Source organism: Plectropomus leopardus, chromosome 20 (assembly GCF_008729295.1).
Source record: "Plectropomus leopardus isolate mb chromosome 20, YSFRI_Pleo_2.0, whole genome shotgun sequence".
Taxonomy (NCBI): domain Eukaryota; kingdom Metazoa; phylum Chordata; class Actinopteri; order Perciformes; family Serranidae; genus Plectropomus; species Plectropomus leopardus.
In genome coordinates, this window is record NC_056482.1 from 4689710 (window position 1) to 4710920 (window position 21211).

Here is a 21211-nt window from a genome sequence, read left to right on the forward strand (position 1 = left end):
CTCTCCTGCATGAATCATGATGTGAGATGTTTGATTTGTTCGTTTATTTTTCACATCATGATTCATGCAGGAGAGGTGCGCTTAAAAAAGGGGCATCTGTACGAGGTTTAGGACAGTGTGATAAAGGTACAAACCAGAAGTCTACACACACACACACACACACACACACACACACACACACACACACACACACACACACACACACACACAGAGAGAGAGAGAGTCACTGTTGTACTGGGTTTCAATCAGCTGGCCAATTTATATAAAAGTGTCTCACCCAAGGTCTGTGCTCAATCACCCTGCCAGACTCACCAAAGGGCTTTCCAGGCAACTTATGCTAAACTTATTGTTGTAAATCATTAAAACTTGATTTAGTCACATTATCATCCCCTCACAGAGAAAAAACTCATTCTATCAGCATAAAGGTTTTGATCTTTCAGTAATACACTGTCTGTGTTTTCATAACACAAGAGCATGTCTAAACCATTCCAGTCTGTGCCCTCAGGTACTGTGATAGCTACAAGCACAAACTAGCTATACAGTAACAACAACTTACATAATGTTAAAATCAATACCAGGAAGAAAAGCAAATCCCACTCATCTTGATTTAATAGCAATATAAAGTCAAGGGAAGTTGACTTGCTTGAGGTTAACATTTGTTTATCCATTTGTTTTAATGTAGTGTGATTAGTAAAGGGTAATGCATTCATTCAAAACTGCACAAGATGAAAACACAATCTTTCACTGTGTGTGAAAAGGTCGACATTTTACTCAGTGAGGCGAAAGTCCTCCACATATACCTCACAAGGAAAAACAAGCTGTTCAGAGCCCTAAAATAGACAATCAGTTTGAGGTCTTTCAATTTTCTAAATGGAAGTCAACAAGGCTGCAATCAGAACAGAAGAGCTTTAACTGTCCAGAGAGGAATTTATCTTTTCTCATGTGAGCCAGACACCCACTCCTTTTTCATGTCAGCAATGCTCTTCTCTTGTCTTACTTGTCCAACGGTTACTGATCCCTTGTTACTGGAATCTGGATATAAATTGGATCTGCAGTCTGTTCTCCAGTCCTTAAGAATTCAAATCGTGATTCCAACAAGGAAAACTAAGCTTCTTCAGGTAGTTTGTATTCTCCAAGTCTACGCTGCAGGATTTGCAGCCAACTTTAATCACAACTCCTCTCACACTGAATTTTACAATTCCGAGGGGACAGCTCTCTGCTGACTTTACACATTCCTCGTCACAGGAACACAAGCAGTTTCATGATGGGAGCGCACACACAAAAAGTGGTCATTGGAACAGTAAAACAAGCAAGTAACTACAAGAGCACTGCAGCCCAACACCAAAGCATGATGCTCAATCTCAAAATGTTGACAAATGTGAAAAATGATTTGTGTTTCCGCCCTGTGATTTGGATCTGCTCCTCAATTTAATGGCTTCTTCCTTTCTGTATGCTACACTATTCCACTAAGTTTCAATGAAACTGGGCCAGTACTTTTTACTGTAATCCTGCTGACAGACAAACAAACCAAATACATACCCTCCCTCTCATCCTAGCTCTTCTTTATTTGCAGAGAGAAGTTTGTTGTAGAAATTCAAAACCTAGTGGATGCTGTCAAACATATTTTCTGTTGCAGTTGACACTTTAGCCAAAACTGTGCAGTAGGGTTGCAGCAGTATCGGATTCAAGGTGTACATTTGCTCATTTACGGTATTAAAAAAATGCAACTGGATGGAGAACTACCTATGTTTTAGTTATTTTTTAAAATGGATACTTTTACACATACTTATATAAAAAAAAAAGGGTTTTAAATTTGAATTATAGTAATAAAAAAATTGTTCAACCAAATGAAAAAATTGACAACATAATAATTCTGTAATGGTAAATGGACTGTACTTGTATAGCGCTTTTCTAGTCTTTTTGACCACTCAAAGTGCTTTCACACTACATGTCACATTCACCCATTCACACACACATTCACACACTAGTGACCGAGGCTACTGTACAAGGTGCCACCTTCTACTCATTAATCATTCATATGCATGCACACTACGATGACACGGCATCGGGAGCATTTTGGGGTTCAATATCTTGCCCAAGGATACTTCGACATGTTGACTGGATGAGCCAAGGATCGAACCGTAGACCCTCCAGTTAGAGGGCGACTCGCTCTACCTCTGAGCCACAGCCGCCCAGTAATACCATAAAACTTTTTTTTTTCCTGAGACAGTACCATGAAAATCTGATACTGTTGAAACCCTTTTGTACCAATAACAATGAATAGCCAAGAAGAAGAAATAGCTAAAGGAATTACCTACAACAAATTGAATTGTGGGTTTTTTTCTTAAAACATGGTTTCTAATTCAAAGTATTCTTCAAATATTTTTCACTAAGATTAGATATTAATGATACCTATGCAACAGTTTAAGTTCCTTAATCTTTAATTATAATTTATAAAGAGTTTAACCCACACAACTACAACACAACATCATGCTCAAACCAAACAACTGTCATCTTAGTTTTATTCAAAAACTGCTAAATCCTGATTGCTTGTATGAAGTTTATGACATCACCTTTTTCAAACTGTGTCTCCTCCCCTTCAAACTGGCGAGAGGATCACTGACAAAACAGCATTAGAAGATGAGAAATCATGTGGAATGATTAATACTGGTCAAACTTTGGCAGAGGAGTGTGTGTTCCTGTGGCGCTCCATCACTCATAGAGAGATGGTGATTGAGAAAAGATGTTTTCAGGGCCTTCAGATTTGTATGAAATGTCAGATGAAAAAAATATGATCTTGAAATGATGCTTTACAGATCTGGAGGGCGCCCAGTTTGGTGACAGTCGGGTCACATCTCTGCTGTTAGCAGATGATGATGTAATCCTACTGGCTCGATCAAATTTATGTGTGATGCACTTTTGAATGATGTCCTGCCAAGTGTGACGCAGTTATTGATGCTTTCTTCTCAGAGCCAGGTTTCAGTGACAGATGGCAAGTGTTTGTCACTACTTTTTGCAACTGAAAAGTCAGTCAAACATCTGAAGTGGAGTTGCTTCAAAGCATGTTCTTAGGGAACTATTTTCTTCACGAAAAACTTGGAAAAACTGAAAACTCTTCACAGCAGGGTCTGTGGATTATCCTGATTATTCTGAGTAAGCAAGGCAGCTGCTGGAAACACATTTTCAAGTCATTTTTCATTGCTTTCAACTCTGGGATGATGGCACAAGCTTGATCTCCATACTGCAGCAAATAAAAAAATATAACCATCTCCATGGTTGAATATTACAAGTAAACGTGTTTGATTTGGGAGAAATTATTCTTAAGACCCACTGAGGGGTATTAAATCCCCATTAAGGAGCATCAATGATTTAAGGTAGTTGTGGCCATTAATGTTTTTCTACAGGAACAACACGCTAACATATTCCACCTATGCAACCTGTCCTCCCAAGTGGAGCAAAAATTCAAATGTATTCAAACTATGGCCATTTCTGACCATTTATATTGATGCTCTTATTCCATACATTAACTATGTCTATGCCAAGAATAACCCTTTGAAACCTGGAGCAACATCACTTTTCTTGTGCTCCTTTCCTTTTATTAGTATTAAAGCCATTGAAAGTTAAGCAAATTGGTGTGATTTTTTTTAAAACACACGGGGGGAAAGGCTATGAGCAACTTGTTCTACAAATTGCAAGAAATTGGCAGATTTAGAATAATATATTTAAGAAGTCAGGGAAACATTTCTAGGGAAAAAGAAAAAAACCTCAGGAAAATTATCAATTATTATATAATTACATATTTAAAATTATGTTACAAAATTCTAAGATTTTTTTAGGTTTTTCTAGGACTTTTCCTCGTTTTTTGTTTTGTTTTGTATTAAGCTTTTCTTGCTTTAAAAAACAAAATAATTTCCAAGTAATTTTTTTGTACTTTTTAATAATGTCTTGCTAATTTTTGGGTCATTTCTTCTTTGGTCATTGTGGTTTTACCATGTTTGTGAAAGAAATCAAACCAGTGTGGGTTAAAGGGTTAAGGGCTATGATTTACAGTTGTATGGGAAATTAACTACACACAGATTGAAGCAAAACAGCTATTTTTGTAGCAAATTTTCAAAAACCCACTGCAAAACATATAAACAAGTTGGTGTTGAATCAGTTAAGTATAAATCCATCAATCTGGTAGTCTAAAGCAGCACAGATACTTGTGTGAGCCTAAAATGAAAAGACCATTCATAAAATTATTACCTGTGAGACCACCTCCGAGGCTCCGTCTCCGAAGGTGTTTCCCATCCTCACTGAGCTGTCGCTTAAATTTGAGAGCAGGACTTAATCCATGAGTCAACTCTGGGTTACTGGACTTCCTTAGGTATGTGGAGGGAGGGTAGAGGATGTTGTCCAACTAGAGGACAAGATAGAAAACAATTAGTAGGTTAGAAAATACATTTTATAGAGGTAGTTGTTATAACCATACAAGGATGCTGTCCACATTTTTCTCAGTTTCCTTGAAATAAAAAACAACAAATATACAAGAAAGCCTAAATTTCAGCTTTTGAGGTCTTTATCTGTGTGTTGCGTGCATTAGCTTGTGAAAAGCTATATGCAGCTAATCAGTTTACCAAGCACTACTAAGCGGTAATGCAACTGAGAGAAACCCAGCGCATTCATTTCAAAGTGAGTCTCATGTATCTAGAAAAAAAAAAATCACAAAAATAAGGACTGATTTATGCCTAAAAAATAAGACAACCTACCCCTAGGCGAACTCAAAACTAAGAGCCCTGTTTCCATGGTAACAACCAGTGACACCTGCTGACCAAAGGCACCAATCAACAAAAAACAGAGCATGGCTCATAACTTGTGGTTTGCCAACATGTTGTGGAGCAAGTAATGGGAGGAGAAACAGTGTTAAGAGCCTAAAAAATATCCATCAGCAAAGCCAGTCTGTCTTCCTGAAAAAAAAGGCCCCAAGTAAAAATCTGGGGAAAGAAAGTCACAAGAAGGAGGCATTATGTACAGATCAATGAGACATAAAGCTGCAAATCTTTCACCTCAGGCAAACCTAAGGGAGGACTCAACTTCTCAAATAATATAGAGACAAGGGGATTCCCAGGGTGTTCCCCAAATAATGTTCAGCTCACAGCTTAGAACAAAATGTTGGATATGAATCACTCTCCCAATCCAAGTCTTGTAAGGTTGACACACCCAGGGCTGTTGTGGCTTTCCAATGAGAAACAGGACGATTCTGTCCCAGTACTCAAAATATACATAAAACACATTTCCATATAATTCTAGTTAGAAATTAAGTATGCATCAAGGCATATGGTTAGAAATACTACATTGTGCATCACAACAGGTTGTACCAGCCAGTTGTATTCACAGAAGATAATGACCTTGGAAGAAGCTGAGAGCACACAACAATGCCCGGTGGCAAGGAAGAGGCCCTCCCCGAGAATACAAAGATATACACGGCTCAGAGCAGTCTGTGGAAGGAAATACTCTCTGCTTCTCCATGGGAGGATTCATGACCGCAGTATCATAAAGGACAACTGAGACCAAGTCTTTGTTGGGTGGCTTGACCTCTCAGTGACTACAGAAATGTAGTCCAAGAATGACTCAGTGCACACTTATTGTTTTAGCCTATAAGATACAGAATTTTGATCTTTAGTCATCACTTCTAAAAACAATTAGTTGAGAGCAAACACTCAGAAGGCAACTTGCTGTTTGCAGCTGCACCTTAAGGACAAATAGACATCAGGATCTCATGACCCTGACAAAACAGAGCTCTGCAAACAGTGCTGTTCATTGTTGGAAATATACTATGTGTGATATAACTATGCATGTATATACTATCCTCTGTCTGATCTGCAGCAGTGGAGCTCAGACACAAGCATAAAGAACGGAAAAGAAACAGGGAGCCATTAGCAGGATGGTGGAACATATATTTCTTCTCATGTCTAAACACAGTCATCAACTCTATTTATATTGCGGTGGCACATACAGTACAGTACAAGGTCACATTTTATGTACAGCTGATGGCTTAATATTACTGTATGTATTCACAGAGGATGTGTTTTATTTTATAACCTCATGCTGCAGTCATAAAAAAGATGACTGAATGAAAACTTTCCATCTGTGCAGACTCATAAGAGAGTGAGAAGGAAGCGCGATCTTCAAACGAGTCGTTTCCTCCCTGACAGCTTTTTTTAATGGAGGACTTTATGCAACATTGGAAGATGGGATTGTAACTGAGTTTGTGAAACTTTATTTTATGGCAACGAATTCATTGTCAAACCACAACTGAGCCTTTCCTGAGCACTACAGCTGGTATACTTAGACTCATTAAAAACAATAACACAGCCGCCATGTAACACATTCAGCCAATAACCACGGTTGAGGCTTATATGAAGCAGTGTCATGAACAAATGTTTATTAACAGTAAAGGCAAACTCGCTTTTCACCCCACGAGTAACAAACTGCTGGCTGAGGAAAAAAAAAAGAACTCATTTAGCAATCTGCCTGCACTGCATTCACAGATCCATAAAAAACACAGGAGACACAAGATGAAAGGGTCACAGGCATTTAAAAGATGTAACAAAAAAAAAAGACTTAAACCACTGGACAGGACTGTTGGCTGGCAAAAATGCGATTTTACAAAAAACAAAGCAACAAAAAAAACTCATTACGAACGAACCTTAATAACATCTCGATTAACGTGTTATTGCTGACAGCCCTAGTCACAACAGTTACATCTGGCTATTAATATGTGGAATTAATTAATTAATATTTAGCAACAGATAACATATACACAAGAACTTGTTTGCACTTTGTGACTCATTAACAAATTAATGATGTATATATCTTCATTTATAAACAATCACATGATAACTAAAACTTGACAACTAAACTCTGAACTGTCTCCAGGTGTTTAAAGGCAAACACATTCATAATCATCACAATAAAATAAGCATTGGAAAGACTGTTATGCATACAAAGCGAACAGATAATAACAAAGCAATGCCACTATAAGCAGCTTAGAGTTATGCTGTGAAACTGTCTCAGGGCAAGTCGCTATGACCTTCAAGCCTAAACACCATGGACTATAATGATACACAGTGCATGTTCCTGATTGAAGACAGCAGCTCTGCTAAGTGGCTTCAGGGTCACAACTTGTAAGGTTTCTATATCAAAAAAGGAAGTTATTACACAATTTATAGAAGTGACTGTATTTCTCAATATATTTCAGTTTTCATTGCCTTTTCGTCATCTTCTTTTCTTCAAGGCTGTTTGAGAGAAATTATTTGCAATATCTTCATAAGGCCTTTTATGTTTGGACTGCAGCCTGTAACAAAGACAGACAAGAAATATGATGTTTCTGCTTTTTTTGTTTGGTTGTTTTACAGGCAGATTGCACCAGTGTATGTGTCAAGCGCAGCCGACTTTCAACTCATAAAAGGAAGTAAGATAATCAGTAGTTTGCATCTTGCTATCTGTGCACTGGGTCAAGGTCTGAAGTTTAGAGGAGTGCAATATGTTTTGATCTGATATTTGCTTTTCACTCGACTATGCAAACATGAAAAATCAGTTAATCAATATTTTTAAAGCAGAAAGAAAGAAAAGAAAGCTGATTGAGGAGCAGTAAAGCAAAGACTATTGGGCATTTTTTTTCCTGTATAATAACTCGTGCAGCAGCAAACAGAATGACCTGACAGTTCTGAACCTGAAGCACAACAAACAAACTGAACTGTACAAGCATTATAATCCTTGCAACCTTTTGCCTTCATCCTCCTGACTCTGGTTGGTGCACCACAACAGAAATATGAGCCTGAGAAAACTGTGGAGGGCAGCCAAAGCTGGCCTGAGTTTCATTTGAGTTTTTGGTCGGCTGAGCTTTGGCCATTATGAGCCAATTATAAATGATCATCTGGGTAATCAGTAAAGCCATATTTCCTGTTCCATGCATATCTGAATTGAGGCAACTTAGAGGACAGCTGACAGTATACTCTGCCATTCAGAGGATAGTAGTCAAATTTCTGCTACTCCAAAGCAATGATTTTAAAAGACGGTGTCAGTCTTTTAAATGCCAACTTGATTACATGGAAAGCTCTGCAGTAAGCCAATAACAGTTAGCTCTCTGTGTGCACAGCGGGTAGCGCACACATTGCAGTTTTGGCAGCTGCCAGTGCCCTTTCACCTAGCATTCCTCCCTCCCTGCAGCAGAGAGCCACACAGAACTCCCGAGAGCGAGATCAAACCTGACCTGCCCCTCCTTCCTCCATCCTCTCCTACACCCTCAGCTTCACACACGCAGTGGACAGTACCAACAAGCCTTTGTTGTCAAAGCAAAGAGCAGACGGCAAAAAAGAGAATCAACAAAGGTGGACAGCGCAACACGCAAAGTCAGTTGTGTTTACTAACTGAAATATGAAGCAACCTTCACCAGTATATGTGAAAACCAGACTTTCTCTACTGGTATGTTTTAGTTTATTTGCTGTTACACCATCATACTTTCTATTGAGAATACTGAGGCTCATATTTACATCACAGCAATGTCACTTTGATTGCACAAACTGGCATCCTGAAGCCCCTGTTGTCTAAGACACCATGTTAACCACAACATCCGTTTAACTTAACACACCCCTTGTATCACTCAAATACACAAGTAATGCATTAACCCATTGAACCTGCAATGACTGATGTTTTTGGGAAATCATCAGCAGAGACAAGTTATGAACAAAAGACATTTGGCACATTTAGGAGCAAAGAGTTACCTACACACCCAGCAGTTAGGTAGCAATTCCAGTTTATGACCACCTGATGAATGTTAAGAATCTTTTACACTGTCACCTCAGCGCTCTGTATAAAAGGTGCAATTGCCGACTGGAGGGACTGAGTTGTATTGCTTTTAAAACCCAGGCCACCCTGACTGCATGTGCAGCACTGCTTGGGCACACCTTCGAAATGGCAGCTCAGCTGCAGCACATCAAGAAATTAGAAGTCTTGTCTATATTTTCTTCACATGATGTGCCGTTTTCAGCAAAAATAGATAGTGAAAATGGTACTAAATCTATAATTGTTTTTTAAGATTTTTGTTTTTTGACTTTTGCCTTTATTAGATAAGACAGTTTTATTAAGCATGAAAGGGGAAGAGAGAGGGGATGACATGTAGCATAAAGCCATAGGCTGGAGTTGAACTCACAGCTGCTTTTAACACAGGACACCCGCTCTACCAGGTGAGCTTTTGTGCACCCCATAATGCCACCTTTTACTACAGTTTCAATGTCTATATTTGTCACAGACATGAAAGAATACACACTTATTATTAACTAAACACTAGCTGTTTCGGTTTCAAAATAAAAGCCCTCTGAGAATCTAGGTAGACAGAACACTGCAAGCGCACGAGCTGCATAGGTTCAGAGTAGTAGATGTCAAAGGAGGCAGTAACAAAGCCAAATGGACATCTGTGTAAAAGGGACAGTCAGCAGGAAGGGACATGAGTGGCGTTTTGACTGCGTGTTGTGTGTGCAACCTACCGCCAGGAGATTTTAAAAGCAGCTAGCAGCAACAAGCAGCTAACTCAAAGAAGAGGAACAGCGACAAAAAATGTCCACAAATTGGGAAAACAGTGAGACCCAGCTCCTTACTGTCCAAGCAGAGGACAAGATCAACCAGCATACAACAGGCACAGTAAATTATTATTTACACATCACACCCCTTTGGTTACAGAACACTGGTGTACTAAAAGGTCTTTGAGGTGGAAATTTTGCAGGATGCCTGTGTAAAAGGGTTTTTAATCCAATATTCACTCTCCTTAAACCCTGTTTTTGGTCTCTACCAACTCCTGCAGGAAATATCTGGCTCTTTAAGCTTGAAGATGCAATAGCAGGCTATTATTAAAGAATCAGTGGAAATAAGGATAGGAAAAAGGCAAAGCAAAATCAAGTCAGCTAATGTGCAAAAGAAAGTATGAGAAAACAAAGATATAAAATGTAATGCATGTGGGGAAGGGTTCCAGCATACTGTGGATAACACTGAGCAAACACTCAGTGGGAGTTTTACTCTTGCTGTTGACCTTTACAAGCCAAGACTACAAAGACTGCATAAACTGGAGGAGGGGAAAAGCACCTAGCTACAGAGAAGACACCGGTATATACACAAGTAACGCGGCTACCTAAACAAGCTGGAAAACAAAAGGACAGAGCAGCAGGAAGAGGCAAATGCAAGGATCAAAGAGCATGGAAAGCAAGGCTGCACACAGGGACACTGTCCCCAAGGTCAAGCAATAAAGACTCCAACAGGCCCAGCAGGGGAAGATCTGGTATTCACATGCTTGTATGCGATCTATGCCACCAGACAAGTGAGTTTGGCTATGAAAACAACCCATGAGCAAGCACATACACCAATTTCAATGTTTTCCATCTTCTTCTGTCAACAATTTATTTAACATACTATGGTACTTATTGTGGCATAAGTAGCGCGGTCCTGCATTATAAAAGGTGAAGAGAGTTGAGTCGTGATTTCCTCATTAAAAGGATAAAAAGCAGTCGGGCGAAAGCAGTGATACCAAAGAGAGAATTTGCAAACGCATTCACACCCCAGGATATTAATTCCCTTTGAAAATTTGAGAGCAAGTGTTGTTTATCATTTCACTGCCATAGATGAAAGGAACCTTTTACACATGGGAACAAATTGTTATTGTGTCTTTCATTGGTTGCTAAGACACGATGAGTACACATTTACAGTAAAACAGGAAGATGGATCCCATACATCAAGAGGCTTTACAATTCACCTCTTTCCAGTCATCGCTGTCCTTTGTTTCACTCAACGCTCTGCCTGCCATTGTTTTTCTATCACATCCTTTCCTAACCAGAAACTGAGAATAACACGGACTGGTAATGATCAAATCATACCTTACACACACTGTTACCGGGAAAAGTGTTAAGAAGACCAACAAGAATTTCCCATTTATAACTTCGGTTTGGTTTCCACTTGGAAATATCTTGTTTTCTCAGATACAGTTCAGATAGTCCACACGGAATTACAAAGACCTGAAAAGTTATAGCTTTTAAAGCCAAGCTGTAGCTTTCCATGTTCCTGCCTTCAGAGTACAACACAGACAGCACAGTGGTGCTTCTTACATAATCATTTTATCATTGCTGGTATCTTATCTTAGAGAGTGAAATTCATCAACCAACAGGGCATGTCATTGAAAAAAAGGTATATTTTTGCAACTATTCTTGGGGTTTTCCACACATTTATTCATCTGTAGTAGCCTGCCACAATAACAACATCTGCCGCCACAAATTGATTTTATATCTTTGCAGCCAGACGGTTCATTAGGAGTGCTATTGGAATACATTTACTGTTCTGTTTTTCATTGCACCACACTTTCAGAACAGCAGGCAGAGTGAAAGTGAAACTTAATCTTTAATTAAGCGGGGTCTAAAAGTTTGCAGTTTGTTTTGCCTCTCCTCCACACAAGATTTGAAAAACTGGTGGTTTGTGGAGATTGAAGACAACAACACTATCAACATTGCTCCTGCTCTGCCAGGTATGTATCCCCTTTTCTTCTTCCCCTGGGGATCTGTGCTCTATTTACTTTTAACCGAATACAGACGATGGTGCAGATATAGTCACTTTTCACGTTTGCCTTGTTGTTTACTGGCTGACAATAATTCATGTCATCTTACAAATATGTAAGCAACACTAATCTCTAACCTTACCACGGAAACAAGGCAGAGGCAAACGTAGCTGATGTTGGTGATCTCACATTCAGCTAACTCCTCTTGATGTAGCTACACATAAGCTAGCATGTTGCTCAAAAACGTGAATGGCCCTCATTTAGCAATCTACTGTAAAAACCAGCGCAGATATGAGTGCAGTTCACCGGCTGTTGATAAACGCAGCTACTGAAAACAATCGTTTCTTACATATCCCGCCCCCCATATATTGTGGGTTTGGAGGCCTCACCTTGATAGTTTACAACATGGAGAGGTGTAATATGGCCATGAAGAGAAAACTTCACTGAGCAACAAAGTGGAAAGGTTGACTTTCCAGGTCCGATTTAACCAACTGGTTCTGTCTGCCTGTAAAGTTTCAACAAATGAAGCTAGAAAACTGCAATATGGGAAGAAGTCACAGCTGCGTTCAACAGCATTACAGTGGACAATCGAACTCCATCTCAGGTTGGAATATTTCATTTAGACATACATGCTGTGCAACCACCTATAGCTTAGTATTAGCATATACGTATATTACATAATGCTGATACTGTTATAGTGTTCATATAAAAGCTTATAACTGACCCAGAACATGGAGCGCGTGGCCGTGCATAACCATGCATTGGGGCTGATCTCAAACCAGCTGGCAGGGGAGACACACATGAACACCTGTGTCTGTTCCAGTTAAGGGTAAAAAGATAATCACCTAGGCTGCTAGTATTTAAATAATTACACTGTTGCCAACTTCATTTATTTATTTTTAATGATTCTCGATATAAAAATGCTTTGGCTTTTCAGTGTTTATAATAAAAGTTTCACATGAATTAGGGCCGGTCAGCATTTGTGTTCAGCCTTCGTTCAGCCTGCAGTCAGAGAGTGCGCCGGCATTTTCAAAATTCAATTTCCTCACATTTTTTAAACATTTTTAAGTGAATAATAAGTGGCTGCAAATACTTAGATACCAGCTTATTAACAATTCTCTGACAAAGCCAGATTTACTGTGTTGCACCACTGACTCAAACTTGCGTACACAAGCTGAGACCTGACGTGATCGTAACCTCCTCTCACATCCAAATTAATGAAAGCTGAGCACTGTGAAAATTTCAATGCACTCAGTTTGCTGTTGTACGCTGATTTCATGAACAAGGGCCAAAATGAAGGTAGTGACAGTTTTCCAGACACGTTTTAACCATCTATAAATTTACTTTTCCTTTTTTTTTTTCATGAGAGGAGCCTAGCACATAGCAATTCTAAGTATAGCGTAGCAGGAAAGGAGAAAGTTGACTGAGGTTATGTCGGGTTTCAAAGCTTGCTCCACTGTTATTAGAGCACAGAGTGAAAAGGAGAGGGACTTAGGAAGGGCTAATTGTCAGTTGGTTGAAGAAATGCATTAGAGAAAGATCATTGCCTTTTCTGTAAACACTGAAAACCAAGACATTTTCCCCAATTTACTTTTCTAATAGCCTCCAAAATAAACACACTTTGTGATGCCATGGTCATTTCATGTAATTCTTACAGTTTTGTTAACTGCTCCTAATGACCTTTTGAGATAGGGAATCTGTTCATCACTCTTTCTCAGGGTCAACTGCAGTACAGCAAACTATGCTCTGGCCGACCTCGTCACCCAACATCTGTCTACTTCAACTCTCCCCCGAATTCCACACTGGCCTGAATCTCTCTTCCCTTCGCTCTCTGCACCGAGGATCTAAGTGTTTACTCATGAGGAAAACAGCACACTTGAAAGTCTCAAATCGAAATAACTCTCGACAGTGTACTCCACATGTCAGTCACTCCATGGATACTTTATTTTTCTCCTTCCACTGACAGCGTCCCTTCATTAGCTGAGGAAAATCTTCAGCTTTCAGTGTCTGAACTTTGTGAGCGCTCACAGGGGAATTCAGTTTCCTGTGTTGACGAGATCTTAAGTTGGAAAGATACAGTGGTGTTTTCCTTCTCCATTTTTATACAACTGACCATGTTAACATTTCTTATCTTCAGCATGTAAAGAATTAAACCATGCATTATGTCTTCCACCAAGGAAGACATGTTTTCCTGCATTTTAGTGCCTTAGGGACTCACTGTATACATTCCAGGAAAGCTGGTGTAACAGTAGGCCCTAGGCCAGGGACCAACTGATTACATTTTGATCATGATGTGCATCTGGGAACAGCAAGAGTTGGGGTTTTTTAGGCTTATTTCACTACAATCCAGTTTTTTGGGGGGACAATCCCCCAACAATCTAATTTGAGCCTAATTAGAATAAACCACAGCTTAATTCTGCCAGCCAAATATTTCTCCAGATTCAGTCAATTTTTTATTTTTTTTATTCTGCAACATGGGTAATAATATCAGGAGTCAATAATCTGATTGTTTGTACCTATAATCTTTTACTGGTATGAAAAGCCTCCACAGTTGTAATAACAGTGTGTGACTGGAGGTCAGGAAAAAACAGACAGCCTCTAACTACTTATCAACTTCAGGCTGTATTTTAATTACCGCCTACAGTGCTAACCATGTAAATTACTGCTGCTATTTAGCATTTACAAGCACGGGTGGATTGGCCATCTGGCACACTGGGCACTTTTACCATGGGTCGATGTGCCCTTTGGCCTGACACAACTGTTTTGTTTTTTTTTTGTTGTTGTTGTTGTATGACTGGAACATAAAACAGGTAGATCAGCCTATTGGTTTACTTTCTCATATGACGTTGGGCTGACCCTGTCACATCTTCAAGCACCTCCCCGTTTGACTCAGTGCCTCCATTAAACAACACATCTGCAACAGAGAGTTCCAAAATGAGTAAGACGAAACGCTAGGTGACCAACTGAGGGTCAGAGATGAGTGACACAAGTTACAGTGAAAGAATAGACAAAAAATTGCAGAACGTGCAGGTCCAGATGAAAATAAACAACTCAATCTTTCTGTTTTTTTGAGAAATAGAGAGGGAGGACGGGTTAAAAAGTTAGCCAAGGTAGTAACTTTGTATTATTGGTTGAAATTGCCTGTTGATTTACTCTATATATGAGATTTCCACCACAAAATAATGTAGAAAGGGCAAAAACTGGTGCAATACTAATTAACAGAATACAAGAAATTATTATTATTATAATTATTATGTTTGCCACTAAAAAATTCTCAGGAGAGAACCCCCAGCCCATTCATTTAGTATGTATACCCCTAAACTGTTAATTAAAAAAAACCAATGCCATTGTTTAATTTATTGTACATGTGACTTACATTTGTGTGATTGTTTGTGGTGGGCCAGTCTGGGTCAAAATGCCAGGGCAAATTTTTTGTCTCAGTCCACCTGTTTAAAAGCACTAAACAAAAATAAACACTATGATGTAACTGTCAGTAGATATGAGGGCATTTTAACTATTTATTAATGTACAGGTTTCGTAAACAATTATAACTTCTATTATTATTCCTGCAGTGTTTTTGTCTACATTGTCAAACATTACTTCTTGCAGTCCTCAATTACAGGCGCCCAGAGGAGGAGTTCTAGTTCTACACTGAGAGACTATGATATCTTCGCACTACATTATAATGTGTCATTTATTCAATTATGATATGACACTGATGACGTTCAAACCACTTCAGTGTGGGTCGATGAAACAAGCCGCTCAGTCTGTTAGATTTGTTTCTTGGAAAATGAATGAAGCAGCAAAGATATTCCTTTTTGTATCCTTTAAAAACTCAAAATAGAGATAGAAATGTCCTCTCTTGTTACAGCAGTAGGCACATTTTAAAAAATAATCAACCTATATTGACACAAATGTAAGTATGCATGTAAGTGTGTTCATTCAAAAGGAATTAAAACACACAAAGTTTAGTCTATCGCTTTACATACAAGCTAAGATAAATAAAATACATTATTTTCAGGAACATTACATTCACCCCACTTCCTAATCCAATCAGCAGTGTCAACAGCCTCTTACCTTGCTTCCCTCCGATGATGTACACTGACCGACAGGTAAATTCCGACCTAAAGACATTTTGTTTAGGTAACAACAAACTTAAGCTCCTGCATTACTTAAAATGCTCAGTCATATCAAATGGTGTTGATTAAACCCAGACCAGCACGCAGACAAAGGACAGGACAGAAGAGTCATAAGTCAGAGATGGATCTTGGGAAGACTCGCCCCAAAGTAGGAGTGAAAAGAGTCTTAACCAGATTGTGTTAATCCTCTTTGCTCCAAAGCATACACTGACACTGGACGTCCCTCTAATCACCCTGACTGGCAGCCTGCTTAAATAAATGGCTGCTTATTTGGGGGCAAGCAACTGAGAGAAGAGAGTTAAACATTGTCAAGCAGAAGCAAATATTGATACACAAAGAGCACTGATGCAATACATGACAGTTGCCCTTCCAACTTCAGGGAGCAGGCTCTTAAAGAGACGGATGGTAGAAAGTAAGAGACTCCTAACATCTTGACTTGGTTGTTGAAAACCAGAAAGAAATTAAAGAATAACAAAAGTTTAAAACAGTACATTGCTTTACTTTTAACAAAGCAAATTTTAAACTGATGACTATGCATTTCTGAGCCTCTAGTCAACCATTGGTTTCCATCAATTTCAGTAATGCAGAATGATCAGCCTCCAGACACTAAAAGCCTCCCATTTGTCAATGACACTTTACTTGTTAAGAAGACAGTTAAGAACAAGGACTGCTACCACTCCATCATACATCCCTAAAATGAATGAACTGCTGTCAAGTCTAACTTTGCCCTGAACAGTGTGTGTGTGTGTGTGTGTGTGTGTGTGTGTGTGTGTGTGTGTGTGTAAAGTCTTACTGGTCAATCCATTGCATAAGACTAATAAACACAGTCAAGATCAGTGGCCACATTTGAACCTAAAACTGTTTACAGTGTTCAGTAAAGTACTTTGGAGCAGCATAAAAACAGGTCTGATCTAACAGCTGTTTGCATGCCAGTTAGTATCTTACATCTTTTACACACCACAATTCCAGATTGCAACACATTTCTGTTCAAAATTTGACAGAACATGTATGTTCCAAACATAGACATTTAGATTTAAATGTTTAGATTTAGACCATTAGATATAGATCAGTTTGCCAGATGCTTTCATCTAAAGTCATGTACAATGAAGTACAATCCAAAGCACAGTAGATCAAGGAGATGTCATCAATAATAGCATATCAATTTCATTCATCAGTACCCTACATAGCATTCTCTACTTGTCTGTTAGAAGAGGTGGGTGTTAGATATTTCAATCATGATGACTCAACTGTTGGCTAGCTGCTGTCATGAAATCAATTCTAGCGGGTCTAACTTCCCTTAGAGTGATCAGCTTCCTTCAAACAAAAACACATTTTGGAGTATGTGGCTCTGTCCTGTGATGCTCTGAAACAAATCTGCACTGAACTCACAACAGTCTATAAAGCCACGTCTACACAGAAGGCCGAATTACAAATTATCTACACCTGCTTTGTAACAGCTTGCAATTCATTCATGCTATGCATGTGCGACAAAGTGTATTTTTAGGCTTCAAGTCTATTTTCTTATGGTTAACACACATAACTTCAGTGATTTAGTAATTGGGCTCTGTGCGCTGTCAAAACACAGATGAACTACTCTCAATAGGTGTGTTTCCATTGCAGGAACTCAGGTCAAAACCTTTACAGGAAAACACTTACAGGCACAACCTGGTCAGTCCTCTCAGCCTTTGTGTCCCCATTGAGTTGACATAATTTTCCTCCAACAGTTTCAATCATGACATAATCATGTATCATCTTCTTCGGAGGTTGGTCGGAGTTTCCGAGTTGGGAAATCGTACTTCTGACTTTGTTGAGTTCATTGGCTTTGTCGTCATAAAGTCAGAACATCATGGAAGATACGAAAAAGACGGGCTGTGTTTTGATGCTAAGATCATTTAAACAAGAGGTCGATAGCTAGTTGATAGCTTTTTCCAGTGGGCAAGTTGTCACTCCTATTATTTGGACATCACATGACCGTAGTATTAAAAATGGCGCTTGTTTTGTTGACGTCTTTTTATGCCTCTCTATATACCCAATCAGCACCAAGTCAAAGCCAAGCCCCACCCAGCAGTTTTTCAGGGCCGCACTGAAGTACCTACCCTGAGGCAGGGACTTGTTTCATCACCCTAAGACCACCCCCAATTCCTGCAGTGGAAACGGTCGTATAACTGTGCCTGGATGCATCATGAAGCTGCTACTCTTCTACATGCTGCTTTGGCTGGTCAGGTGGAGGGAGGTTATAAAAGACGGCTGGTCAGGTGGAGGGAGGTTATATTTGTAGTAAAAGATATTAGGGACGACTACAAAGACTATTTTAAGCATCGCCTAATTTGTTGATTTGTTTTAAATCTATAGATTAATCGTTTGGTCTCCATTATGTCCAATTTATGTCTAAAATCACCACAACAAATCCTCTGAGAGAGGTGACCCCTTCAAATTGCTTTTCTGACACTCCAAAATCCAAAAGATACTCAATTAACAATGAGATAAACAGCTTAAAAGCAGCAAATTATCAGACTGATGAAGCTAAAACCAGTGAAATTTAATTTCTACTCCATGAATTTTATTGAACATTGTGGATTAAAGCCCCAGCAGGAATGATGTAGTCGGCAGAAAGAATGACCACCAAATATGCTTACATTGATGACATGGTTAGACGAAAGTTATGGTGATATTTTAGAGTGTGTGGAACATGTGCATCTGAAACATAGTCTGTCAGCCTTCACTTATGTCATGAAAAACAATTCATCGCTATCCTGCAGACATTTTTAAACAGATAAATCTCCCTCCACAAACACAGCCAGACCAAATGGACGTGTCTGTCATGAGATGAATGAGCGTTCTGCTAACCTAAACAGGGCAGCTCCAGTTCAACAAAGCATTCTAGTTGTTTTAATCCTCAAGTTGACGCAGTTTGCAGAGTGCCAATTGTCACACATGGTTAGTTCCCATTCGTACAAACTCATTACTCACTGCAGAGGAGTGTGCCAGTTTGATCAGACTAAACTGTTCCACACAGAAGTGCTGATATTTCATTTTAGGAAAGATGTTTTCTGTTTTTCTTTTATCTCTGTATGTGGGTTGTTTGTTGTTTTTACAGCCCTCTAACATTATTGATTTTGCTTTTAGGGAAGTAATTTGTCATCTGGCCGGAGCAGTAAATGATTTGACTGCTCCATACAGAACATCATTCAGTGTAATATACAAGCATGGGCAAACATGGGGTTGAAACTATCAGCTGACAGCAGCTGTCTGTTGGGTGAAGAATGAAGATGAATGGATGTAAAGTTAGTGTTATAAATACAATGTCACAGAATTTAAAAAAAGGGATAGAAAGGAGGGTTAAAAGCAGAAAAAAAAATGTAAACGGTACAACAAATTTGAGGGAAAAAATGTGGATTTTTAGAGCTTTTTCAATGTGAACAGCTTGGAGTGAACCAAAACAGTGAATCTGCAGACAACTAAAAACTGAGCTGTATATCACTATAAAGCTCCATGATGCAGAAAGCAGCTGCAGAATTAGGCTATAATATTCAGTAGGTTCATCAAAGTTCACACCGACATTTGATACATAATTTTCATAAAAATATTTAGTATGGCCACTTAAAGATCACTTTATTTCATAAATATAAAGATAATCCTTACATAAAACTGGCCTGTCTTTGCAGTAAAGAGACACAAAAACTTTTTAAACTGATGGGAAGAAAACAGAGAACAAGGACTGCTACATTCATTTTATCTCAATAAACCTACAACTACCAGAATGCATTGCATCGCAACAGACCAAAATAAATACTACCACTACTGGGTAACGTTATGTGTCCGTTCAACAAAAAAGCAGCCAGTTGGTAACAAACAAACTCTTATTACAGCTAAACAGTAATCTAAAATATGTTTCTGAAAACTTTTTTGGGGGATTATTTTTGGGGCATTTTTTTGCCTTTAAAGACAAGACATCTGAAGGTTGAAAGGAGATGTGGGTGAAAGAGGGGATGACATGCAGCAAAGGGATGCAGTTTGGAATTGAACCCGGGCTGCTGCAAACACGCCTCAGCCTCAATGGGGTGCACACTCTACCAGATGAGCTAAAGGTTGTCCCATTTCTGAAAAAATTTGAAAAGAGAAATATGCAAAACAGTACGAGGAGGGGGGGGTTGGGTCTGTGTCTTGATCTGCTTCTATACTTTTTGTGTCCGCTGTAGCTGCGTGGGTGGCAGGCAAAAAGAAAATGCGCAAGTACAGCCTGTAGTTGGTGCAGCAGCCAGAGAGCAAGAAAAACTGCCAGAAAATGTAGGTACTGTTTAGATGGAGGGAAGTTTACCACAGTTCATCTACACATACTACATATTGTTTTGATACAAAGCTGGTTGTAAATCTGCAAAATATCCCTCTGAGAATGTATTCTTGGGTGGCATGAGCAGTGGATGACGGAATGCATTTTCCATCCCACCCCGTCACTGAGGAAGCCAATCAGTTTATGTTGGTGCTCACTCCGTGCACTGAGGATAATCCACCTGACTGTCAAGTAACTACTACACAAACATCTGCAGTCACTGCCAAGACTCAAAGCAAACCTGGCATGTGGGAAGAATAGGAATAATCACTGTTGTTGCAAGATGTTCTCAGATCTATGCCAAAACAAGCTGCCCACAAGTTTTTATTACTTATCATACTGTGGTGGGAATGCTGCTTTGAAATATCATACATTGCTGATAGTGTGACATTTAAAGCTGAATTACGGTGGATCAGACAAACCTTCAGTCATCATCTAGTGTGGGAAATGCATTTGTTGTTGCAGCAGCAAATATAAACGCAAGAAACCCAAATAGGAAATGGTGGGATTAGCATAACATGAATGGCAATTCCTGTACTCTGCTATCACAACATAAGAGGCAGAGATGAGAAAGTATGGGAACAAAGGATTTATGGTTATGGGGGGGGGTATAAAAGCAGGACACATATAGACTGCGTGACTTAGCAAGCACTGTGTACGACTCACTGTGTGTTAGACACAAGTATCATCTGAAATCTGAAACAACTATTTGTAACAGTCCAACATGCAGCTGAAACCAAGAATAAAGCCTCAAGTCATATTCAAACCTATGTATCAAGGGAGAACAAAAACAGTTCTTTTTGTGAAGCTTATATGAGTATTATACCAAAAACTCCTCTTTAACTACTTCGATTAAATTCTTCCATTGTAAACTTAGCTTTCAAAAAAATAGAAAGAGCTGCAACAACTGAGTTGATGAATCAGTCGAAAGAAAATCAATCTTTAACTATTAATTGTTTCAAACAAAAATGCCAAATATTCTCTGGTTCCAGGTCTCAAAAATGAGAATTTGCTACTTTGTCATATGTCATAATTACTTATATATCAAGTGGTTCTGCAAAACAAATGATTTTAGGACATCAGTTTAGACTCAAGCAAGTTATGGGCATTTTTTAAAATTAAACTGGTGAGTATTTTCTTGATTAATGAATTGACTGATGCCAAAAT

General features: G+C 39.0%; 1 protein-coding gene across 4 annotated transcripts in view; it reads right to left on the minus strand.

Moving 5' to 3' along the window:
- The window catches only part of mast4 (microtubule associated serine/threonine kinase family member 4), a 124416-nt gene that overhangs the window by 97218 nt on the left and 5987 nt on the right, over nt 1–21211 (minus strand). For all 4 annotated transcript variants that reach the window (XM_042509471.1, XM_042509470.1, XM_042509472.1 and 1 more), the window contains exon 2: nt 4246–4399. In XM_042509471.1, coding sequence (XP_042365405.1) covers nt 4246–4399 — 154 coding nt within the window. The remainder of the gene's footprint in view (nt 1–4245; nt 4400–21211) is intronic.